This window comes from Salmo salar, chromosome 13, assembly GCF_965601325.2.
Source record: "Salmo salar chromosome 13, fSalSal1, whole genome shotgun sequence".
Classification (NCBI taxonomy): Eukaryota; Metazoa; Chordata; class Actinopteri; order Salmoniformes; family Salmonidae; genus Salmo; species Salmo salar.
In genome coordinates this window covers 25393710-25420678 of record NC_138303.1, presented here as the reverse complement: position 1 = coordinate 25420678, position 26969 = coordinate 25393710, and the positions used below count along the sequence as shown (strand labels likewise).

At 39.2% G+C, this 26969-nt stretch overlaps 1 protein-coding gene across 3 annotated transcripts; it reads left to right on the top strand.

The window, feature by feature from the left end:
* Window positions 1-1536: 1536 nt before the first annotated feature.
* Window positions 1537-25987, top strand: LOC106566754 (peroxisome proliferator-activated receptor gamma). 3 transcript variants are annotated; one of them, XM_045693068.2, is made up of 7 exons: window positions 1537-1644; window positions 7576-8299; window positions 8722-8915; window positions 9234-9372; window positions 18376-18572; window positions 19088-19565; window positions 22385-25987. In XM_045693068.2, exons 2-7 carry the CDS (start codon window positions 7627-7629, stop codon window positions 22630-22632), a joined length of 1929 nt encoding a protein of 642 aa, XP_045549024.1. In that variant the 5' UTR covers window positions 1537-1644; window positions 7576-7626; the 3' UTR covers window positions 22633-25987. The 3 variants fall into 3 exon arrangements, with proteins under 3 accessions (XP_045549024.1, XP_013990588.1, XP_013990587.2); XM_014135112.3 differs by lacking the exon at window positions 1537-1644 and adding an exon at window positions 1692-2127; XM_014135113.3 differs by lacking the exons at window positions 1537-1644; window positions 7576-8299 and adding an exon at window positions 1685-2127.
* Window positions 25988-26969: the final 982 nt, after the last annotated feature.

Sequence of the window (26969 nt, the reverse complement as noted above, 5' to 3'; positions counted from 1 at the left end):
AAACAGATGCCTCACAAGTCCTCAACTGGCAGCTTCATTAAGTAGTACATGCAAAACACCAGTCTCAACGTCAACAGTGAAGAGGCGACTCCGGGATGCTGGCCTTCTAGGCAGAGTTCCCCTGTCCAGTGTCTGTGTTATTTTGCCCATCTTAATCTTTTATTTTTATTGGCCAGTCTGAGATATGGCTTTTTCTTTGCAACTCTGCCTTAGAAGGCCAGCATCCCGGAGTCGCCTCTTCACTGTTGACGTTGAGACTGGTGTTTTGCGGGTACTATTTATTTAATGAAGCTGCCAGTTGTCCCCCCCACATTCTGATATTGCATTTTTGCCCCCCCCCCCCAGTTTTATAATTACAAAACAAGGCAACAATGTGCTTTAGGACCATGCGGACGCATCCGAGCGGTCAGGTAGACTGGAGTGTTTATCTGACTGAAAAATAAAATAAAAAATGAATAAATAAATGATGTCCCCCCCACTTCTAAAACCAAAGTTGTGCCCCTGATATTTATATACTATACTATTCACTGTAGTGTTTTAGCAGACTTTACTGTAGTATTTCCTGTAGTGTTTTTGCAGACATGACTGTAGTATTTCCTGTAGTGTTTTTGCAGACATTACTGTAGTATACTGCAGTATTTACTATAGTGTTTTTGTTTTATTATCTTTGACATAGAAGTGGCAGCTTTCTCCTTGAGGAAACCTACTGGACAAATACTAAAATAGCAAATAGTCTGGGTAGCCTTTTGATTAGATGTTCAGGAGTCTTATGGCTTGAGGGTAGAAGTTGTTTAGAAGCCTCTTGGACCTTGACTTGGCACTCCGGTACCGCTTGCCGTGCAGTAGCAGAGAGAACAGTCTATGACTAGGGTGGCTGGAGTCTTTGGCAATTTTTAGGGCCTTCCTCTGACACCGCCTGGTATAGAGGTCCTGGATGGCAGGAAGCTTGGCCCCAGTGATGTACTGGGCCGTACGCACTACCCTCTTTAGAGCCTTGTGGTCGGAGGCCAAGCAGTTGCCAAACCAGGCAGTGATGCAATCCGTAAGGATGCTCTCGATGGTGCAGCTGTAGAACCTTTTGAGGATCTGAGGACCCATGCCAAATCTTTTCAGTCTCCTGAGGGGGAATAGGTTTTATCGTGTCCTCTTGGTGTGCTTGGACCATATTAGTTTGTTGGTGAGGTGGATACAAAGGATCTTGAAGCTCTCAACCTGCTCCACTACAGCCCCGTCAATGAGAATGGGGGCATGCTCGGTACTCCTTTTCCTGAATGCCTCGTTGCCTGCTTTATATAGCAAGCCACGACCATGTGACTCACTGTCTGGAGCGATCCACTTTTGTGAACCGGGTGTTGTACCTAATAAAGTGGCCGTTGAGTTTATGTCTACTGTAAGCCTATGGATTTATATGTACTGCTGCTCTGAAAACAGTTATTTACTTCAACATTCATATGAGAATCATACAATCTCATAAACTAGTCTACAGTAGCCTACATCATTCTACTATTCCAGTCTACCTATGAAATCAGATAATCCCTCAGTGCAACAGGTTTGTGCCCAGTGTTCAGTGAATAATTACTCCAAAGTCCAACCCCAACTGAATAGTGAAGAACGAGTTGATGTTTGTGTTGCAGATCAAGACAGGTAGGCTAAGCTACATTACCCTTGAATAATTCTGATTGCGTGAGAATGTAAGATGTGCTCCGGCAATCTAATTTCAAAAGGTGAACAAGTGCAACTGTCTGTCAAGGCTATTCATGAACACAGACTACAGTCTATATCTCATAAACTATTCTACGGTAGCCTACATCATTCTACTATTCCATTCTACTATCTATGAAATCAGATAATCCCTCAGTGCAACAGGTTTGTGCCCAATGTTCAGTGAAGAATTACTCCAAAGTCCAACCCGTAAATGGAGGCGGGAGGGAAGATGGGAAGCCATGCAGTTCGCAAAGGGAACTTCTGTTATTCAAACACTGGTTGCGTGACCCAAATGTAACCTGTCCTATTGTTAAGCAACCCCGTGATCGAGAAAAAGGAAGACATATTGCTGAATATGTGAATTAAGCTTCATAAGTGAATAGTGAAGAATGAGTTGATATTTTGTGTTGCAGATCAAGACAGGTAGGCTAAACTACATCTGCCTTGAATAATTCTGATTGCGTGAGAATGTAGACTGCTATCTAGTTTCAAAAGGTGAACAAGTGCAACTGTCTGTCAAGGCTATTCATAAACACAACTGATAAGGGTTTTAAATCCATCAAAGGCATTCATTTGTTTCATTTGACAACTTATCTCGACCTATTTGCATAGCCATACAAAACCTTTATGGATTATAATAAGGATTTATTTTGTCAATTTAAATGCTAGCTTGTCTGTAATTCGAACAACATATATGCTACTGACAACTTTTGACAGTTTGATAAATGTTTAATTTATTCCACCCAAGTTGTCAATTTATACTATTGTATTTTTAGTATTACTATTCTATTGTTATAAAGTAACTGCCTAACTCATTAAAGAAATGGTGTAGTGGTTACTCAAACATCTCCAACAGCCAGTAGAACTCAAATCATAAAAGTGGTACTACAGTGGGGGGGGAAAGTATTTGATCCCCTGCTGATTTTGTACGTTTGCCCACTGACAAAGAAAGGATCAGTCTACAATTTTAATGGTAGGTTTATTTGAACAGTGAGAGACAGAATAACAACAAAAATATCCAGAAAAACGCATGTCAAAAATGTTATAAATTGATTTGCATTTTAATGAGGGAAATAAGTATTTGACCCCCTCTCAATCAGAAAGATTTCTGGCTCCCAGGTGTCTTTTATACAGGTAACGAGCAGAGATTAGGAGCACACTCTTAAAGGGAGTGCTCCTAACCGCAGCTTGTTACCTATAAAAAAGACACCTGTCCACAGAAGCAATCAATCAATCAGATTCCAAACTCTCCAGCATGGCCAAGACCAAAGAGCTCTCCAAGGATGTCAGGGACAAGATTGTAGACCTACACAAGGCTGGAATGGGCTACAAGACCATCGCCAAGCAGCTTGGTGAGAAGGTGACAACATTAGGTGCTATTATTCGCAAAAGGAAGAAACACAAAAGAACTGTCAATATCCCTCGGCCTGGGGCTCCATGCAAGATCTCACCTCACCTCGCAATGATCATGAGAATGGTGAGGAATCAGCCCAGAACTACACGGGAGGTTCTTGTCAATGATCTCAATGCAGCTGGGACCATAGTCACCAAGAAAACAATTGGTAACACACTACGCCGTGAAGGACTGAAATCCTGCAGCGCCCGCAAGGTCCCCCTGCTCAAGAATACATATACATGCCCGTCTGAAGTTTGCCAATGAACATCTGAATGACTCAGAGGACAACTGGTGAAAGTGTTGTGGTCAGATGAGACCAAAATGGAGCTCTTTGACATCAACTCAACTCGCCGTGTTTGGAGGAGGAGGAATGCTGCCTATGACCCCAAGAACACCATCCCCACCGTCAAACATGGAGGTGGAGACATTATGCTTTGGGGGTGTTTTTCTTCTAAGGGGACAGAACAACTTCACCGCATCAAAGGGACGATGGACGGGGCCATGTACCGTCAAATCTTGGGCGAGAACCTCCTTCCCTCAGCCAGGGCATTGAAAATGGATCGTGGATGGGTATTCCAGCATGACAATGACCCAAAACACACGGCCAAGGCAACAACGGAGTGGCTCAAGAAGGACATTTAGGTCCGGGAGTGGCCTAGCCAGTCTCCGGACCTTAATCCCATAGAAAATCTGTGGAGGGAGCTGAAGGTTCGAGTTGCCAAACGTCAGCCTCGAAACCTTAATGACTTGGAGAAGATCTTCAAAGAGGAGTGGGACAAAATCCCTCCTGAGACGTGTGCAAACCTGGTGGCCAACTACAAGAAACGTCTGACCTCTGTGATTGCCAACAAGGGTTTTGCCACCAAGTACTAAGTCATGTTTTGCAGAGGGGTCAAATACTTATTTCCCTCATTAAAAGTCAAATCAATTTATAACATTTTTGACATGCGTTTTTCTGGATTTTTTTGTTGTTATTCTGTCTCTCACTGTTCACATAAACCTACTATTAAAATTATAGACTGATGATTTCTTTGTAAGTGGGCAAACGTACAAAATCAGCAGGGGATCAAATACTTTTTTCCCCCACTGTAACTCATATGTCAATACGATTTCTTATCTTTTAACATTTTTGAGTACTGTTAACAAATATTAGGTTATTGAGTAAATACATCTTTATTTATTTGTGTTCTGATATTCTAGTTATTGAGTTTTACAAGTTATGATTATTTAATATTTTAAAGTCAATCTAACATCTATTAAATAAGTTGTTCATACTTGATTCTATTATGTTTTACGTCTTTACTTAAAATAATAAAGTAGTAATAAGACATTGATATTTATGTAAAAAACACTTGATTATCTGTGTTGTGCTGATATAGAATTATTACGTTTTTACAAGTTATTTACATTTGAGTCATTTTACATTTTACATTTTAATTATTAATTCATAATAGTGGCACGTGGCTCTTTTTTTAAAGAATCGTGGGTATTTCAAAATGTTTAGACTTCATGGTACTTTTACACAATGTTGTATTAATGTTTGAAGAAATAAAAGTATATTTCTAAAATAGTATTAAGCAGTTTGTTGTGCTATGAGGTGTAGTTGATCATGATGAACGGATATCAAACTGACGTTCAATAATGAGACAAAGCATTCCCAGCATCAACTAGGTAATGTTCACCAGTCTTAATGACAGAGGATAATGCAGCATCCTGTAATGCTTACAGCTCTACCTCCAGTTACTGCTAGAGGACTGATCACCGTGCTCAACAATGCCTGCTAAGGCAGGTTAAAATTACAAATTGTCAAATACCTAAAACAATGTTAAACACTAAGACATGACCACTGAAAATGACTAATCAGAACTACTTACTATTTGAGATTTTTGTTTTTATGAAGGTTAACAATTTAAGTAGAAGGGACCCTACATTTGTATGTTCACTACAACAAATGTTCCTCTTCAAGTAACTTAAATTGTACATAATTTAATTTAGTTGCAAAAAGCTCATAAAACACATAACAATTAAGTATTTACAACTTTAAAAGATAATCATATGGATGGAGATGTCACTGTATTACTAGAAAGTATTGAATACTGAAATACTTTGAGTTAGGTTACTCGAATGGTTCTAAACAACGTGTTTCCCCAACAAAAAAATTGTTAGCAGAACTAATGACTTTTTACAATGTAGTATCCAGACCTCAGTATGATCACTGTAATTCTCAGGTGTTCGCTGTTTACCAACTTCTAACACACTAAACTTTTCAATCATGCCACTTAGGTAACAATACTGTTCCACAGGACTTTGTCAGTCTTCTGTTAAGGTATGTGTAGATAATTTATCAGCACTCATCATTAGGGTTGCAAAGGAAGGGTATATTACTGGAAACTTTTCAAGTTTACCAATAAACTATTAGAATTGTTGAATTTTACAAGGATTTTTTGCAATCTGTCAGAAGACATCTAGTGGCCCCTTTGGGTACTTAAGACTTTTAATGGTGTCTGTAATTATCTCTGGCCTTCTGTGTATCCTGATCATATGTCAAATATTTGATAAGATGATTTTCAAATAAAAAATAGGATGACAAAGCAGTAAAACATTATCCTAAATATAAACCATTAACTTAGTGAATACCATTGGTGTTTAATAGGAGGGTTTCAGCATTAAATATCCTTTATACATTATGCAAAACATGTACATACGCACGCAGATATGCACGCACACATGCTGCCTATGAAAGTTTTCTCATTCATTTTGAAAGACTCTAGCTACAGATGACAGGTGGCCATTTATCATCCTACACTCAGATATGTTTAAAAAAATATATATTATCTTGATTTCTGCAGAGGGAGAGAGGGAGAGAGAGGGAGACAGACAGACACAGAGAGAACAGTGTAATGTTTACTGTTCAGTCTTATTGTAACGGGCGTCTTAAGGATTAGACCAAGGTGCAGCGGGAACGTGTATACTCATCTTATTTATTAAATCAAAAGAAGGAAAAAACAAACAAATCACGTATACAAAACAACGAACGACACAAAACAGTCCTGTCAGGTGCACAGACACAAAACAGGAGACAACTACCCACAAATCCCATAGAAAAAAAACACCCCTCTTAAATAAGACCTTCAATTAGAAGCAACGAGGAGCAGCTGCTTCCAATTGAAGGTCAACCCCATTAACTAAACATAGAAATGGAAAGACTAGAACTAACATAGAAATAAACTAACAAGAACATAGCCCAACAAACCCCGAAACACTTTAAACAAACACCCCTCTTACATAGGAACATAGCCCAACAAACCCCGAACCACATAAAACAAACACCCCCTGCCACATCCTGACCAAACTGCAATAACAAATAACCCCTTATACTGGTCAGAACGTGACACTTATTGTTTATTTCACTTTTGTATATTATCTACTTCACTTGCTTCGGCAATGTTAACATACGTTTCCTATGCCACTAAAGCCCCTTGAATTGAATTGAATTGAATTGAGAGATAGGGAGAGACAGAGAGAGAGAGAGAAACAGACAGAGAAAGAAAGAAAGAGAGAGACAGAGAGAGAGAGAGAGAGAGAGACAGACAGACAGACAGACAGACAGACAGACAGACAGACAGACAGACAGACAGACAGACAGACAGACAGACAGACAGAGGAGTGGAAAGCACATTTTCTCTCTCCTCCCCCTCTCCCAAATTACTGTCTTTACTGGTGTTCTATGAGTGAAGTGCTTGAAACCAGCTAATTATTGTTCTGACATACAGAGGCTGGTTTGTTTTGAATTAAGATACTGTAAATATGTATCTTATCTTGATTTCTGCAGAGGGAGGGAGGGAGGGAGGGAGAAAGGTAGAGAGAGAGAGAGAGAGAGAGAGAGAGAGAGAGAGAGAGAGAGAGAGAGAGAGAGAGAGAGAGAGAGAGAGAGAGAGAGAGAGAGAGAGAGAGAGAGAGAGAGAGAGAGAGAGAGAGAGAGAGAGAGAGAGAGAGAGAGAGAGAGAGAGAGAGAGAGAGAGAGAGAGAGAGAGAGAGAGAGAGAGAGAGAGAGAGAGGTAGTTGTACCTGTCAATTCTAAAGGTCTTTCTTCGAGTTGAAGTGAACGTGGCTATGTTCACCTTTCTCACATAATGTCTCTAAAGTGGAGAAATGTTCTGAAATGGTACAGTACAGAAAGTTGTGTTGACTTACTGTGGGTCTTATCTCTTAAACACTGCAATAAGCTGAATGAAAAGTGCATTCCTGTGTTTGCCCTGAATCTAATGTACAGATCCAAATGAGTGCAAATGTAGAATTAGTCAAATTATTTATCTTAGTTTTAACAGGCTGAAGTTATAATAATTACACCCATTTATAACAGCACTGGTAATGAATGGTTTGCCTCTTCAGTGGTCTCCTTGATAGCTTTATTTATAGTAAATTGAGAGATTCATACTGTTAGTTGACCTCTTCACTGCTGTCTTCTTATCCAGAGATGGTGGCCCATAATAAGTTTTGAGCTGGGCACATTGGACCTGGCAGAGATGGACAACAGGATGAATAGTTCTGATATGAAGACCCTGTCAACCCTGGACCACCCTTACCTCTCCTCCCTAGAGCACAGCCTCAACAGTCCCCACCACCACAGCCCAGACAGAAACCACTCATTCAATCACAGCCCAGACAGAAACCACTCATTTAACCACAGCCCAGATATAAACCACTCATTCAACCACAGCCCAGATATAAACCACTCATTCAACCACAGCCCAGACATAAACCACTCATTTAACCACAGCCCAGACATAAACCACTCATTTAACCACAGCCCAGATATAAACCACTCATTCAACCACAGCCCAGACATAAACCACTCATTTAACCACAGCCCAGACATAAACCACTCATTCAACCACAGCCCAGACATAAACCACTCATTCAACCACAGCCCAGACATAAACCACTCATTCAACCACAGCCCAGATATAAACCACTCATTCAACCACAGCCCAGATATAAACCACTCATTCAACCACAGCCCAGACATAAACCACTCATTTAACCACAGCCCAGATATAAACCACTCATTTAACCACAGCCCACACAGAAACCACTCATTCAACCACAGCCCACACAGAAACCACTCATTCAACCACGGCCCACACAGAAACCACTCATTCAACTACCCATACAACTACACATACAGCGAGTACCAATGTAAGTCTACTGTAAGGGACTTTTACTAAATCTGGCATTTTCTAAAGTGTAATAACTTAATGAGCTATAAATGTAATCTTATGTTAAAGCAATTGCCACACAGTCTTTTCTATTGCCTGTGATGCTATGTATACAGATGTAGGATCACCCTGTTGCAAGAGAACTTTCCAGCAATGCAGGAAATGTAAAACACGCAGTGTATTTAAGGTTTTAAAAGGCTTCTGAGGTTTGAAAGTTTGACATTTCAGACTTGATTCCCCTACGAAAAATGTATCAACCCCTACAAAAATGTCCATTAATTATAATCCACATAATAATTCACATTTCCTGTTGCTGCAGGATTATTTTCCTGCTGTAGCAAACAGGCTCAAATAAAGATCCTACATCTGCGTCTCATTGTGTTCTCATTTGTCTTTCTTTAGGTTCATTAAAAGAGGAGTCCATGTCCTCTCTTTGGTCTAGCAACTGTAGCGTTGTCAGCCTGTCCAGACCCCCTCTTCACTCCAAGTCCCCCAGTTACACAGACCCCAGCACTCTGCTCTACATTGACTGCAGAGTGTGTGGGGACACGGCCTCAGGCTTCCACTATGGAGTCCATGCCTGTGAGGGCTGCAAGGTAGGACTGAGACCTACCTACTGAGGTTCTGGTGGCTTGACAGTATGTATGGCTATTGTGTTTGCTTGGAGCTATACAAATGCATTGTTACACGTTTGAGCATAAAAACAAAACAAACGTCATGCTATTTAACCTCCAGGGAGTCATATATTAGTAAGGATTTAACCCTGACACATAAACACTCACCGTAACCCTTGTATTCATGTCAAGCTCACTGTTTTCATTGATCCCATTTCTTTTTTTAAATTCTGTAAAATAATTATAGTCTGTTGCTGCTTTATGATTCTACAATCTACGTGTTTTCTGCCTTTCTCTTAGGGATTCTTCCGCAGAACCATGCGGTTAAAACTGGTGTATGACCACTGCGATCTGCATTGTCGGATTCACAAAAAGAGCCGGAATAAGTGCCAGTACTGTCGCTTTCAGAAATGTCTGCTTGTGGGCATGTCACACGATGGTAAGTGAAATTGTTGTGAAAAGTATATTTGCTTAACAAGATTTTTAATGGTCATGATTTGTCATATACAGTGCATTCGGAAAGTATTCAGACCCCTTGACCTTTTCCACATTTTGTTACATTACAGCCTTATTCTAAAATGGATTAAAAAAAAAATTTCCCCTCATCAATCTGCACACAATACCCCTTAATGACAAAGTGAAAACAGGTTTTTAGAAATGTAAGCACATTTATTACAAATAATAAACTGAAATACCTTATTTAAATAAGTATCTTCACTGTTGACGTTGAGACTGGTGTTTTGCAGGTACTATTTAATGAAGCTGCTAGTTGAGGACTTGTGAGGTGTCTGTTTCTCAAACTAGACACTCTAATGTACTTGTCCTCTTGCTCAGTTGTGCACCGGGGCCTCCCACTCCTCGTTCTATTCTGGTTAGAGACAGTTTGCGCTGTTCTGTGAAGGGAGTAGTACACAGCGTTGTAGAGATCTTCAGTTTCTTGGCAATTTCTCGCATGGAATAGCCTTCATTTCTCAGAACAAGAATAGACTGCCGAGTTTCAGAAGAAAGTTATTTGTTTCTGGACATTTTGAGCCTGTAATCGAACCCACAAATGCTGACGCTCCAGATACTCAACTAGTCTAAAGAGGGCCAGTTTTATTGCTTCTTTAATCAGAACAACAGTTTTCAGCTGTGCTAACATAATGGCAAAAGGGTTTTCTAATGATCAATTAGCCTTTTAAAATAACAAACTTGGATTAGCTAACACAACGTGCCATTGGAACACAGGAGTGATGGTTGCTGATAATTGGCCTCTGTAGGCCTATGTAGATATTCCATAAAACAATCTGCCGTTTCCAGCTACAATAGTCATTTACAACATTAACAATGTCTACACTGTATTTTTGATCAATTTTATGATATTTTAATGGACAAAAATGTGCTTTTCTTTCAAAAACAAGGTCATTTCTAAGTGACCCCAAACTTTTTAACGGTAGTGTAAATGTCATATTTCAGTTTTATTTTTTATTCATTTGTAATAACATGGACTCTTAACAACGTAATGAAACTTTGTTGCTCCAAGAATGTATAGAATGGGTTTGGAACCTCTAATCATGGCAATTTGACTGGTAAACTCATGGGTACACTCGCAATGGCTGCATGGTATTGGGATTTATACAACGGGTGGGTCTAATCCTGAATGCTGATTGGTTAGTTAAAACTGCATTCCGGGCCGATCTCTTTTCCACAAGTTGCCACCGGCTAAATCTATGATGTTAAAATGCCTATTTACTCTGTTCCATCTGACTGTGTAATCCACAATCTCATCAACCCAGCCAAGCAACATATAAACTTGATCTCCACTATAAAAAGCATCTAGACATTATCTCACATTTCTTTTAGACTAACATTTCATTTTCAACAGCGGAGATTTGTATTAACCTTGCTGTCTGTCTCTCCGACATTTGCAAAATTGAAAAAATATTACAATTCCATCTCCAGCTGTCCCATAGTAATGAACGTCTCGGGAGTCGGGACGAAACAGACAAGCAGGCAGCGTTTCTCAGCCAGTCGAAATCATGAATAAGCTGGCATCATCATGTTACTGTAGCTGTGTTGTTGGCTAGCTCCTTTGAACAACAGTGTCCTGGCGAGTTTTTATCCACCCCTAAAAAATATTTTAAAATTGTGGAAACAATGTCAAATGAAACACAGCTAATTTGAGGTATTTCCAGCTTCAGTTTGAAGTGATCATGTTACTGTAGCTGTGTTGTTGCCTAGCTCCTTTGATCAACAGTGTCCTGGCGAGTGAGCACATTTTCTATGCCAGGCGAAGTCGTGCCTCATTAGCTCATTGTTATGGACATATCCAAATAAATGTCTCTAGAAAACAGGTTAAACAAATGAAAAATGTTGACTTTGTCTCAGGCCTAACAACAATATATCCTCCAAACACCAACTTCTCTAGCATTATCACTTAAGCAATCATTTGAATGAACATTCTACATTTCCATGGGAATTATTGCTTAAGTGATAATGCCCTTGAAGCCGATGTTTGGAGGATATATTGGCACGGTTTGTCGGCCCTCAACGAACAACACCCGTGCCAATATATCCTCCAAACACCGGCTTCTCGGACATGATCACTTAAGCAATCATTTCCATGGTAATGTAGAATTTTTATTTTTATTTTTTTAATTTAGGGGTGGATCAGCTTAATATTGTGGAATGAATATTGCTTCCATCAATGTAATTGTCTGCATCATTTCCAATCCCCCATATATTTTTTGGGTAAATATATATATCCATACACGCATGCATACATATCCACATATATGCATATACATACCTATATAGACATACATAATTTTACTATATAGACATACATACTTTTTTAAAGAATATACCTTTATTATTATTCCCTGCAAACCCTACCACCGATCCCCCAATTGGAGTAAACTAATAAACACTTCGGCTTTTACCTTCAATTTATTCATCTTATACACATTTTACAGACACAGTCTATTTCAATAGTTATTTTTTGTTTGTTTTTAGTCCTTCCTCTATTTCTGATGTCCATCCAGTTTGATTTCTATTTGTAACTGTGCTATTTCACAAAAGTTCTGAACCTATATACATTTTACAGACCCCGTATGTTTTACATTGTTTATCTTGTTATTAGTCCCACCCTTCAGCTCCATTCAACCCCTCCCATCTATCTCTCAACATCATCCATTTCGGATTTCTATTTGCCATATATTTTTCAACTGTGCAGTGATGCTTCACAAAAGTATTGAACCTTTCTATTCTCATAGCTTCTACAGACTGTAAATTAAAAATAAACATTTTTGCTAAAATAATTATTATGTTATTGATTGATTGACTATGACTTTTCAAATCACCCAGTATTGCTATCTACAGCGTTAGTTCTAGGCAAATGTTGCAATTCTTCAGCCATTCCTGGACCTGTGACCAAAAACGAGCTACATATGGACAATACCAAAATAAATGATCTAATGACTCTGCCTCCTCACAGCAGAATCTGCAGAGCTGGGAAGATTGTATCCCCATATATATATATATATATATATATATATATAACATTCTATTAGTTGCAAGAATTTTGTATAGTAATTTAAATGGAAAAATTCAAAGTTTTGAATCCGGCGTTGTTTTGCGTATCAATTCATAAACCATGTGCCATGGAATGGGTACATCGAAAATCTCTTCCCAACTATTTTGCAATTTATATGGCACAGCTGTCAGTTTTTTGGTCCTTAAATGAAATTGGTGTATGTTTTTATTTGTCACACTTTTCTTTAACCATTTATGTTCTTCAATACAGGGCCGACTTTCAAGTTCCTTACTTTTTCCCCTTCTACTTGCCTCTTCCATTTTTGTGGTAATGCTGCAATTAATTGGTTGTAATTTTGGGTAGAGCAGACATTTCCATATGTCTGTGTTAGCTGCATGTGTGACATCACTCCACCAGTCCTATTTTTATATCATTCACTAAAATTATACCTTTTTAAACATTTCTTCGAAAAATACAGTTTTTTTGATCAATTACTATATTTGAATTTAACCACAATATTTGTTGTATTATTTGTTCTGTCTTTTCAGGTGGATTAAACTGAAATTGCAACCAACTTTCTAAGGCTTGTTTAAAAAATAAAGATATTTTGGAGATTATTTATTTTTCAAACAACCGAATGTGAGCAGGTTTTATCTGAATAAAGGGAAAAAAGGCCCTTCTTGAACATAGGATGAGACATTATTACCAATTTACTAGAAAACCAGTTTGGATTTAAGTATAACTTTGGTATGACTGATGCCTTTAGTGAGAGGTCTAATGCTTTAATATTTAAACATTTCTGCCCTCCGAATTCATATTCGTTATATAAATAGGCCCTTTTAATTTTATCTGGCTTGCCGTTCCAAATAAAATGGAATATTTTTTGCTCATATAATTTAAAAAGCTGGTCACTAGGTGTAGGCAAAACCATAAGCAAATAGGTAAACTGTGATATGACTAAAGAGTTAATCAGGGTGATTTTTCCACAAATAGAAAGGTATTTTCCTTTCCATGGTAGCAAGATCTTATCTATTTTTGCTAACTTTCTATAAAAATATATTGGAGTGAGATCATTTCTTTCTTTTGGGATTTGTATACCGAGTATGTCCACATCTCGTCAGACCATTTAATTGGTAAACTACATGGTAATGTAAAATTTGCATTTTTTTGTGATCCAATACGTAATATAGTACACTTATCATAATTTGGTTTTAATCCAGAGAGGATAGCAAAAGTATCTAGATCCTCTATGAGGCCGTGGAGAGACTCTAATTGTGGTTTTAAAAGAAAGCATGAATCATCGGCGTACAATGACACCTTAGTTTTTAAGCCACGGATTTCTAATCCCTTAATATTATTTTTTGATCTAATCTTAACAGCTAACATTTCGATGGCAATAATAAATAAATATGCCGATAGTGGACAACCTTGTTTTACTCCTCTAGATAGTTTAAAACTTTCTGAGATGTAGCCATTATTTACTATTTTACACCTAGGGTTACTATTCGTAACTTTAACCCATTTTATAAGAGATTCCCCAAAATTGAAATATTCTAGGCATTTGTATATAAACTCCAGTAGTGCTTTATCAAAAGCCTTTTCAAAATCAGCTATGAAAACCAGGCCTGGTGTCCCCGATATTTCATAGTATTGTATTGTTTCCATTACTTGTCTTATATTTACATTTACATTTAAGTCATTTAGCAGACGCTCTTATCCAGAGCGACTTACAGAGACAGGAGAGGTCAATCAACCTGTATAATACACCTGTATAATACACCTAACTAATCTACAGAGACAGGAGAGGACAATCAACCTGTATAATACACCTGTATAATACACCTGTATAATACACCTAACTAATCTACAGAGACAGGAGAGGACAATCAACCTGTATAATACACCTGTATAATACACCTGTATAATACACCTGTATAATACACCTAACTAATCTACAGAGACAGGAGAGGACAATCAACCTGTATAATACACCTGTATAATACACCTGTATAATACACCTGTATAATACACCTAACTAATCTACAGAGACAGGAGAGGACAATCAACCTGTATAATACACCTGTATAATACACCTGTATAATACACCTAACTAATCTACAGAGACAGGAGAGGACAATCAACCTGTATAATACACCTGTATAATACACCTGTATAATACACCTAACTAATCTACAGAGACAGGAGAGGACAATCAACCTGTATAATACACCTGTATAATACACCTGTATAATACACCTGTATAATACACCTGTATAATACACCTAACTAATCTACAGAGACAGGAGAGGACAATCAACCTGTATAATACACCTGTATAATACACCTGTATAATACACCTGTATAATACACCTGTATAATACACCTGTATAATACACCTAACTAATCTACAGAGACAGGAGAGGACAATCAACCTGTATAATACACCTGTATAATACACCTGTATAATACACCTGTATAATACACCTAACTAATCTACAGAGACAGGAGAGGACAATCAACCTGTATAATACACCTGTATAATACACCTGTATAATACACCTAACTAATCTACAGAGACAGGAGAGGACAATCAACCTGTATAATACACCTGTATAATACACCTGTATAATACACCTAACTAATCTACAGAGACAGGAGAGGTCAATCAACCTGTATAATACACCTGTATAATACACCTGTATAATACACCTGTATAATACACCTAACTAATCTACAGAGACAGGAGAGGACAATCAACCTGTATAATACACCTGTATAATACACCTGTATAATACACCTGTATAATACACCTAACTAATCTAATATAATCTATTATATAGATTAATATTTATATTATATATTATATAATCTCCAATGTATCGTCCATGTAAAAAAACCTGTCTGATTAGGATGAATAATATCTGACAATACTTTTTTAATTCTATGCGCCAAGCATTTTGCTAGGATTTTTGCATCACAACACTGAAGTGTAAGAGGTCTCCAATTTTTTAAATGGACTGGATCTTTATTTATACCATTTGGGTCCTGTTTCAGTAATAATGATATCAGGCCTTCTTGTTGCGTGTCTGATAATCTACCATTTATATAGGAGTGGTTAAAACATGCTAATAATGGTCCTTTGAGTATATCAAAAAAAGTTTTGTATACTTCCACTGGTATGCCATCCAGCCCTGGAGTTTTCGCATCCTTAAAGGCTCCAATTGCATCAAGCAGTTCCTCCTCTGTAATTTGACCTTCACATGAGTCTTTCTGTACAGATGTTAATTTTACATTATTATTAGGAAAAAAATCCATACAATTAGTTTCAGTTAGTGGAGATGGAGGAGCCTAAAACGAAAACATATTCTTAAAGTACTTTACTTCCTCTTTCAAAATATCATTTGGTGAATCATGCTTGACTCCATCATTTGTAACAAGTTTTAATAAAACATTTTTGGTAGCATTTCTATATTGAAGATTGAAAAAGAATTTGGTGCATTTTTCCCCATATTCCATCCAGTTCGCTTTATTTTTATAATATATTACACTGGATCTTTCTTGAATAAGTTCCTCCATTTCTTTTTGTTTTTCCTCTAACTCATTCTGTGCCTCTATGGTACCGTTTTTCTTGCTATCTAACTGTACTGTTAGTCCTTCAATTTCCTTTGTTAATATGGACTCTTTTGATCTAAATTGCTTTTGTTTTATAGATGAGTACTGAATTGCATGGCCTCTAAAGGCACACTTAAAAGTGTCCCATACAATAAGGGGATCTGCTGTACCTATGTTATGTCTGAAAAAGTCAGTTATAAATTCTTCTGTCCTAGTTCTAAACAATTTATTATCTAGTAGGCTTTGATTAAATGTCCAATATCCTCGCCCACATGGAAATTCTGTAAGAGTAATGTATATGCCAATTATGTGATGATCCGACCGCATTCTGTCCCCTATCAACACTTTTTAAACTTTTGGTGGCAGAGAGAATGGCATAAGAAAGTAGTCAAGACGACTAGCTTGATTAAGCCTCCGCCATGTATATCTCACTAGGTCAGGGTATTTAAGTCTCCATATATCCACTAATTCCAATATATCCATGACATTCATGATTTCCTTAAGTGCCTGAGGGTGATAGTTTGTAGTGTGATTTCCTTTCCGGTCCATAGAGGTATTTAAGACCGTATTAAAATATCCCACTATAATAACAGAGTCTAGTGTTGCTTGTAGAGTTGATACATTCTTATATATTTTTTCAAAGAAGCTTGGATCATCATTATTCGGACCATATAGGTTAATAAGCCATATCTGTTTATTGTCCAATAACATTTTTAAAATAATCCATCTACCTTGATAATCTGTTTGGACAATTTGCACATTTGGATCAAAATTACTATTAATTAAAACCATCACCCCTTTCGAATTTCTTTGCCTATGGGAGAAATATATTTCGTCACCCAGTTCTTTTTCCACAAAACTTCATCTAAAATTGTTGGATGGGTTTCCTGTAAACAATAGATATTATATTCCTTCTCTTTTAGCCAGGTAAATACTGATCGTCTTTTCTTATTATCTGCTAGGCCATTACAATTGTAACTGGCTATACTTATTTCACCACTTATCATAATGAGATACAACTTTAAATTCTATTTATGAAATATATGTTTGTAAACGTACCATTAAAAAGTAACATGATGATTGAGTGTCTATATAGCTGTACCATGATATTTGCATTGCTACTAAGTAAACCTCCAATTGGTCCCTACTATTCCACTGCTAAAAGCCTTCCTCATCCCTAGTTGGGTTGTCATCCCAATGCCCGGCAGACCACCCCCGATCCCCCGTATCCCATAGCCCTGAACAGACTGGGATCCATCCTTCGAAAAGAGCACACAGTGCCATTTACCGAATTGAAGTAAATCAATTGCCAAATGCATTTCCATTGCCCTCACCTCGATTTGTATTATATATAGCTGTGGCTCATCCTCTATTGTCCCTAACATCTTTTACTCCTTCGCAACAGTTGTGGGATACACACATACACCCACACACACTCAACCCTTTCCCCCAACACAACCATAAGCTCACATTCTCAACAGTTGCATCCCAGAGCCCAACTCAAGAAAGGTCTTGATTTACAAATGCATTTACAGTTGCAGCTGCATTAGAAGGCCTGCAAGACCGCGCAAAAAATGGGCAGAAATTGAGAGATTTTATTAACCATTGTCACATCCTAGATGATGGAAGTCAAATGTATACCTTTTCCCTGAAACACCCACAATACCCCCACCCAAATGTTTTTTTTTTTTTAAGTTTAATGTTCATTCAAATGATTGCTTAAGTGATGTTAACTGATGTGGCTCATGCAATGGAATGTATTTTTTCTAATGTAAGTTGAGTTTAATCAACAAATCACAGCACATATTGATGGGTACACTTTCTGCTTTGACTTCCTGCTTTGCTCCTATGTGTGCACTCGCAATGGCCGCCAGTCCACCATTATGCCATTATTGACATGAATGGGGACACCCGTTTTATTAATTCTATTTCTATGGCAGCACAGTCAGGAGCAGAGTAGAGGAGAAAATGTGCGTCTTTATTTTTTGTTGCGTCTTTATTTTTGTTGTTATAAAGGTGACTCAGTCATTTGGCTGACCAATAACCGTCATCCAAAATTCCATGACTGTCACAGCCTTAATCAAGGGTTTTTAACATATTCAATGTGAACTGTTTCAACAGCAGGTGTCTGTCTGAAACTGTGCCTTAAGTCTTTGGAAAGGTTTCTACACAGCAGGATGAAGTATATTCCTTCTTTAGCCAACGTCTTTGTCATTGTCTTGTTTGGACAGCCAGTGACGTGTAGCATTATTCAATACAGAAAGAGTCTGACTGGCACCCAGGCTAGAATATAATGATTTTGATGTCCCCACGCAGCCATCCGCTTCGGCCGGATGCCCCAGGAGGAGAGAGAGAAGCTGCTGGCTGAGTTCATGGGTGTGTCCCCCAGGAGCCCAGAGTCAGCGGACTTGAGAGCCTTGTCCAGACAGCTGTGTCTGTCCTATCACAGACACTTTCCCCTGACCAAGAGCAGGGCCAGAGCCATCCTGTCTGGGAAGACCCACGGAAACTCAGTAAGGGCCCAATTCTTACTTGAGATACTGTACAACTACATGCACATAATCTTTAAAGTTTTGCATAAATTATGCATTGATGTCAATGGAACATTTGTTATATGAGTCAGAACAGAGCCATTGAAAGCCACTTTACCTCTTTCTGTCTCACACACACCAGACATTTGGTTCTGTATATTTGAATATCACAGTTTTTGGTAAATGCACTCTGTCCTGATTAACTGGTAGCAAAATATCAGTCTACAGTTGGAAGCAGTAATATTGGGTCATCTCAGCTTGTCTAAGAGGAAATAACTAATAGACAGTTATTTATAATTTAGAGAAGCAGATATATTTTCACTAACCTAAAAGTCAGGCTTTTAATTGATCGTTTATTTCCAAGTTAGATTAACCCGTTGTGCACCCAGCAAGGGGCCTAATACTGAATCACTACAAATTGCCAAGAGAATGAATGGCAATGGATGGCAATGCTTCATAATACATTGTTTTTAAGGGATGTCTCTCTTTCCTTCCAGCCGTTTGTCATCCATGACATGAAGTCCCTGACAGCGGGACAGGACTTTATAAACAGTAGACAGTTCCCTTTCCTGGAGCACCAGAGGTCTGTCCTGCCCCCTCAAGAGCCTGCCGGGGAGCTGGAGCTCTTCTTTTTCCGGCAGGTTCAGTTCCGCACCGCCGAGGCTGTACGAGAAATCATAGAGTTTGCCAAGAGCATCCCTGGATTCACAGAACTGGACATGAATGACCAGGTGACCCTGCTGAAGTACGGGGTCATCGAGGTCATGTTGATCATGCTGGCGCCGCTGATGAACAAGGACGGCACACTGTTCGCCTACGGAGAGATCTTCATGACCCGGGAGTTCCTCAAGAGTCTGAGGAAGCCCTTCTGTGAGATGATGGAGCCAAAGTTTGAGTTTGCTGTAAAATTCAACGTGCTGGAGCTGGACGATAGTGATACGGCGCTCTTCCTCGCTGTCATCATCCTCAGTGGAGGTGATGTTTTTCCGTTTTACATTTATGCATTTACAGTTGAAGTCGGAAGTTTACATACACATAAGTTGGAGTCATTAAAATTAGTTTTTCAACCACTCCACAAATGTATTGTTAACAACTATAGTTTTGGCAGGTCGGTTAGGACATCTACTTTTCCAACAATTGTTTACAAACAGATTATTTCACTTATAATTAACTGTATCACAATTCCAGTGGGTCAGAAGTTTACATACACTAAGTTGACTGTGCCTTCAAACAGCTTGGAAAATTCCCTAAAATTATGTCATGGCTTTAGAAGCTTCTGGTAGGCTAATTGACATCATTTGAGTCAGGAGGTGTACCTGTGGATGTATTTCAAACTCAGTACCTCTTTGCTTGACATCATGGGGAAATCAAAAGATATCAGCCAAGACCTCAGGAAAAAAATGGTAGACCTCCACAAGTCTGGTTCATACTTGTGAGCAATTTCCAAACGCCTGAAGGTACCACGTTCATCTGTACAAACAATAGTACGCAAGTATAAACACCATGGGACCACGCAGCCGTCATACCGCTCAGGAAGGAGATGCGTTCTGTCTCCTAGAGATGAACGTACTTTGGTGCGAAAAATGCAAATCAATCCTATAACAACAGCAAAGGACCTTGTGAAGATGCTGGAGGAAACAGGTACAAAAGTATCTATAGTCACAGTAAATCAAGTCATATATCGACATAACCTGAAAGGCCGCTCAGCAAGGAACAAGCCACTGCTCCAAAACCGCCATAAAAAAGCCAGACTACGATTTGCAACTGCACATGGGGACAAAGATTGTACTTTTTGGAGAAATGTCCTCTGGTCTGATGAAACAAAAATAGAACTGTTTGGCCATAATGACCATCATTATGTTTGGAGGAAAAAGGGGGAGGCTTGCAAGCCGAAGAACACCATCCCAACCGTGAAGCACGGGGATGGCAGCATCATGTTGTGGGGGTGCTTTGCTGCAGGAGGGACTGGTGCACTTCACAAAATAGATGGCATCATCAGGATGGAAAATTATGTGGATATATTGAAGCAAAATTTCAAGACATCAGTCAGGAAGTTAAAGCTTGGTCGCAAATGGGTCTTCCAAATGGACAATGACCCCAAGCATACTTCCAAAGTTGTGGCAAAATGGCTTAAGGACAACAAAGTCAAGCTATTCAAGTGGTCATCACAAAGCCCTGACATCAATCTTATAGAAAATTTGTGGGCAGAACTGAAAAAGTGTGTGCAAGCAAGGAGGCTTACAAACCTGACTACGTTACACCAGCTCTGTCAGGAGGAATGGGCCAAAATTCACCCAACTTATTGTGGGAAGCTTGTAGAAGGCCACGTGAAACTTTTGACCCAAGTTAAACAATTTAAAGGCAATGCTGCCAAATACTAATTGAGTGTATGTAAACTTTTGACCCACTGGGAATGTGATGAAAGAAATAAAAGCTGAAATAATCATTCTCTCTACTATTATTCTGACATTTCACATTCTTAAAATAAAGTGGTGATCCTAACTGACCAAAAACAGGGAATTTTTACTAGGATTAAATGTCAGGAATTGTGAAAAACTGAGTTTAAATGTATTTGGCTAAGGTGTATGTAAACTTTCGACTTCAACTGTATATTAGATAGATGCGGTAAAGAGGTCAATGGAACTCATCCCAAACGCGTGGGGGAAAGATGCCGTGGGGAAAATGTCCAGAATCTTCTCATTGCCCCTAGCAAAATTAGCCTACCTTAAGGCTATTGTTTATACAGTTTGTGTATTTCAGACTATGTTGAGGTAAACATCGGAGTATATTGCTTGTATGCATGTCAACCCCAATACATGTTCATGTCATCGTCACCAATCAACTACATTGCAGTTCAAAATTACTTTTGCTACCACCACCGATTTCTGTATGCTAGCTATTCTACCAGCTTATACAAACCGGATTTAGCATTTAGCAGTCAATTTTTCTAAACCTGAAAAGGAACTTCTAAATGTTATGCAACAAAAACAGACATATATCAAAATCAGACTTTGGTAACCACATTGTGGGCCTGTTACAATACATCAATCATGACGGATTTGTGACGGCTGTCGAAAGGATTGGACCAAAGTGCAGCGTGGTTGTAGTTCCACATTTTATTAAATTCGTGAAACTTTGCAAAACATAAATAACTGAATTTACAAAACAAACCGTGACGCAGAGAGAAACAAACACTACTCAAAAGATAATCACCCACAAAAACCCAGGAAGAAAAACCCCTACTTAAATATGATCTCCAATTAGAGACAACCAGGACCAGCTGCCTCCAATTGGAGCTCATCCCAAACAAGCCAACATAGAAATACAAAAACTAGAACCTAAGAACATAGAAATAGAAAACATAGAAAAACACAAAACACCCCCTGTCATGCCCTGACCTACTCTACCATAGAAAATCACATCTTACCATGGTCAGGACGTGACAGGATTTGACGAATATACACTTTGTTTGATCAGATTTGTTGAGTGTGCGCCAATATGGCATCCTTCTTCTATCCCCCACGGTCTGCGTTCAACTGACCTCAACTGCAGGATTAGGTGTTTTATTGCTCTGAGATGGCTTGATTGGCCTTGAGACCAGATATAAAACAATGGTGACCTATTTTATGCTGTATCATTTCGATTGACCTTGGACTTTGCTCATCAGGACATTGCAACTTCAGATCATTTGATGTATACTGTATGTCCAATCTTCCTCTATTTCCCTCTCTCTCCTCTTGCACTTTCCACTCTCTGGTGACCTCTAACCTTGACCTTGTTGTGCTCTACTCTAGACCGTCCAGGCCTGGTGAATGTGAAGCCCATCGAGGACCTCCAGGAGGCAGTACTGCAGGCCTTGGAGCTGCAGTTGAAGACCATCCACCCAGACTGCCCCCAGCTGTTTGCCAAGCTACTGCAGAAGATGACCGACCTGCGGCCGCTGGTGGCTGACCACGTCCGCCTCATCCACCTGCTCAAGAAGCAGGAGCTGGAGATGTGTCTGCACCCCCTACTACAGGAAATCATGAGGGACCTGTACTAGAGTAGTGGGAGACTCAGTTTAACAGCTATGAAGAAAAGAAGACTATACACTGTACAGCAGTGGAGGCTGCTGAGGGGAGGACGGCTCATAATAATGGCGCAAATGGAATCAAACACATGGAAACTGCATTTAACCCAACCCTCTAAATCAGAGAGGTGCGGAGGGCTGCATTAATCAACATCCACGTCATCTGTGCTGATGGACCAGTGGGTTAACTGCTTTGCTCAGGGGCAGAGCGACAGATTTGACTTTGTCAGCTCTGGGATTCAATCCAGCAACCTTTTGGTTACTGGCCCAATGCTCCTACCCGCCAGGCTACCTGCTGCCCATATTGGTGGTAACACCAACCTCCTGTGCTATACAGTACAGTTTTATCCAACTAGTGTGTTTATTATAAAAAATATGTAGAACCTTATGGGTCTTTATCTAGCCAGATCTGTTGGTGCTTTGGTCAACTCTTCTGTGTCATGTATATCATAGCAGCAATAGTCACTGAGACCAGGCTAGTTTTCATCAGGCTCTCAGTTAAAGCAAATGTCTGGCTTCACAGGTGACCTCCATGACAAGTGAGGGTTAAGTCTGTTTTCTTGGGACTTGTTGTTTAATAGAAGGATCTGTGAACTATATTTAAACAATAACGCATGAGGGGGTGTGGTTTATGGCCAATATACCACGGCTAAAGGCTGTTCTTATGCACGATGCAACGCAGATTGCCTGGATACAGCCATTAGCCGTGGTATATTGGCCACATACCACAAACCCCCGAGGTCCCTTATTGCTATTATAAACTGGTTACCAATGTAATTTGAACAGTAAAAACACATGTTTTGTCATACGGTCTGATATATCACGGCTTCCAGCCAATCAGCATTCAGGGCCCAACCACCCAGTTTATAATACATTATGAATGATTCATTACTGAGCTTCCTACCGTCTTGCTCTAACTGCAGCTATTCTGTCTTCTACCACGCTTTTTAATTAAAGGGATGAAAGGAGAATTGATTTTAATTACAGGACATTTATTGGTGCAGAGATGGATTTGTTGTATGTGCAAGAGGATGCTGTGTACATGCGTGTGCTTGTAGATAGTGGATAGTGTAACCCACTTATAGTTCGCTGGATCTGCTACAGCCCCCATTGTGTAAGGAGGGTGAATCTGAAGCATGTGTCAAAGCTACGTAGACAGCAACTTGATCGCAGCATTCCCACCAGGTGGAGCTCTTGTCACCATAGGGCCAGATCAGAATTAGATCTTTGTATTCTATTGCTTGTCTTATTTTAAGGAGTCGCTCTCTATGGCCTGTCAGAAAGCAGAAATAGAACAGTTAAACACACACGCAGCAAAACTCCACAGAAATAGAAGCCAAGAGGTCAGAAGACAGAGATGGTTTTGGTCTTGTGTTTCACCACTTTTGATGACCCCAGGGCTATTTTTCCCTTCACTGAACTTTTCTGAGACACACATGATTCATAAGATACAGGAAAACACATTACTAAAACTTACGCCCCGTCATCAGTCCCCGAATTAGGTCTGATGACCAACTGAAAGGAAAACATCAGGGCCATCACACATTATAGAACACAAAAACATAATGGTCTATGACTGTAAAAGGTGTTGTGAATTTAACATAAGGAGCTTCAACTTAAGTGTTACCCAATAACTTTGTTGAGATTGTTATCATTTAGTCCCATCCTCTCTGCCAATAGCTGTGGAGCACCTAGTGCCCTTTCCCAATGGTGGAATCCCCTAGTGGCCTGTCTAGACGGGATCCACAGTGAGATTGCGCCACACTGCTACTGCAACAGCAAACATTGTACCCAGCTACAAAGTCTTGCACATGTATCCTACTGAGGTGCACAGAGTCTAATGGTGGAGATCAGTGTCTCAACGTCTTTTGTACCTGCCTGGGACAATTTACATTAAAACAAGCCCTTTACAGCATACACAATCAGTGTCAGGGTTATAATTTTTGTGTTATATAAATGTCTATCTTTTGAATTTTTATGTAGATGGCCAAAGTCTGTGTCATCACAATTTTTTTTTTATAGCCAACCAATGCCTGTGTTCGTGCACAGGCAACATACACTTTGATTGACAGTTATTGTTTTGAGTGAACCCAGTCCTTTTACCAGTCAGTAGCAACAAAGAACGGAAGGTGTTGAACACTTACGCAAATTAGTTTAACTTAATTTTATTAAAATAACATGAAATAAACAACATTCGCACGTTTACAATAAAAAAAAATGTACCTCCTGAAAGAGACATGGCAGACAAAATGCAAATTAGATTTCAAATCATTTTTTAAATATTAAAGACAATTGCCCAATATCCAGCTCATGATGGTTTACCCAAAGAGAAGGCTGATTAAAATGTGTGGGTAACTACTGATCAGAACACTCTGCAAAGCCATGAACCAATCACATGGACCGTAGAAACATAGCCATTGCGTTTGTTAAAATGTCCAAAATAAAAATCAAATCAGTCATGCTTGACTGTCTGACAAGTTATAATTTTTTCCAGAATTAAGGAAAAAAATGATAAAAGCATGAAGATGAAGACATTGATCATAATTTCATATCTCTATCTGATTTAAGACTATGTACAATCAAATACCCCTGCAAAAACAATAGAAGAATCACACTGTTTTTGATAAAAATCATCCTAGAAGGTGAGGTTGTCCAGGGTGTCTTGGTCTAGGCTTCATCTCCTCTTCAGGCAGGTCAGCTTAGAGAATATCTTCTTCATAAGAAACTAGGGCAGTCAGTCCTGTCAGACAGAAAGGTGTGCTTCACAGCTCAGAGATAGAGAGCCTCTTATTTCACTCTCTCTCAGGCATTTCCTTCACTGTCTCTGCCTCTCTGTCCCCAGGTAGGTGTGCTTTCTTTCACATATTTACACGTTCCACTAACTGCATTGCCACTCTGTCCATTGCACCCATTTTAGCAATGGAGAAAATTACAGTAGGCCTATGATTAACCCTATAATTTGCATGAATTTCATTCACCATCAATCATCTTCTCCAACCCAATGGGTAGTCAATATTTTTCACTTCTCTCCATGCCAAAACAGTCACTGGAAAAACTCAGTCAGTGACTGAAATCCCATATTGATCCCATCCACCGTCACTGTCAGAGGATTCCTTTTACCCCCAGTCACTCCTCTTTTTCTATGCCATACAGTGCCATACAAAAGTATTCATCCCCCTTGGCATTTTTCCTATTTTGTTGCATTATAACCTGTAATTTAAATTGATTTTTATTTGGATTTCATATAATGGAAATACACAAAAGTCAAAATTTGTGAAGTGAAATGGAAAAAATGAAAAACCTACGAAAATAAACTGGTGCAACCAATTACCTTCGGAAATCACATAATGTGTTAAATAAAGTCCACCTGTGCGCAATCTAAGTGTCACATGATCTCAGTATACATACACCTGTTCTGAAAGGCCCCAGAATCTGCAACACCATTAAGCAAGGGGCACCACCAAGCAAGCGGCACCATGAAGATCAAGGAGCTCTCCAAACAGGTCAGGAACAAAGTTGTGGAGAAGTACAGATCAGGGTTGGGTTATAAAAAATATCCGAAACTTTGAACATCCCACGGAGCACCATTTAATCCATTATTAAAAAATGGAAAGAATATGGCACCACAACAAACCTGGCAAGAGAGGGCTGCCCACCAAAACTCACAGACCAGACAAGGAGGGCATTAATCAGAGAGGCAACAAAGAGACCAAAGATAACACTGAAGGAGCTGCAAAGCTCCACAGCGGAGATTGGAGTATCTGTCCATATGACCACTTTAAACTTTAACTCCACAGAGCTGGGCTTTACGGAAGAGTGGCCAGAAAAAAAGACATTGCTTAAAGAAAAAAATAAGCAAACACGTTTGGTGTTCGCCAAAAGGCATGTGGGAGACTCCCCAAACATATGGAAGAATGTAATCTGGTCAGATGAGATTAAAATGTAGCTTTTTGGCCATCAAGGAAAACGCTATGTCTGGCGCGAACTCAACACCTCTCATCACCCCGAGAACATCATCCTCACAGTGAAGCATGGTGATGACAGCATCATGCTGTGAGGATGTTTTTAATCGGCAGGGACTGGGAAACTGGTCAGAATTGAAGGAATGATGGATGGCTCTAAATACAAGGAAATTCTTGAGGGAAACCTGTTTCTGTCTTCCAGAGAGTTGAGACTGGGACAGAGGTTCATCTTCCAGCAGGACAATGACCCTAAGCATACTGCTAAAGCAACACCTGAGTGGTATATGGGGAAACATTTAAATGTCTTGGAATGGTCAAAGCCCAGATCTCAATCCAACTGAGAATCTG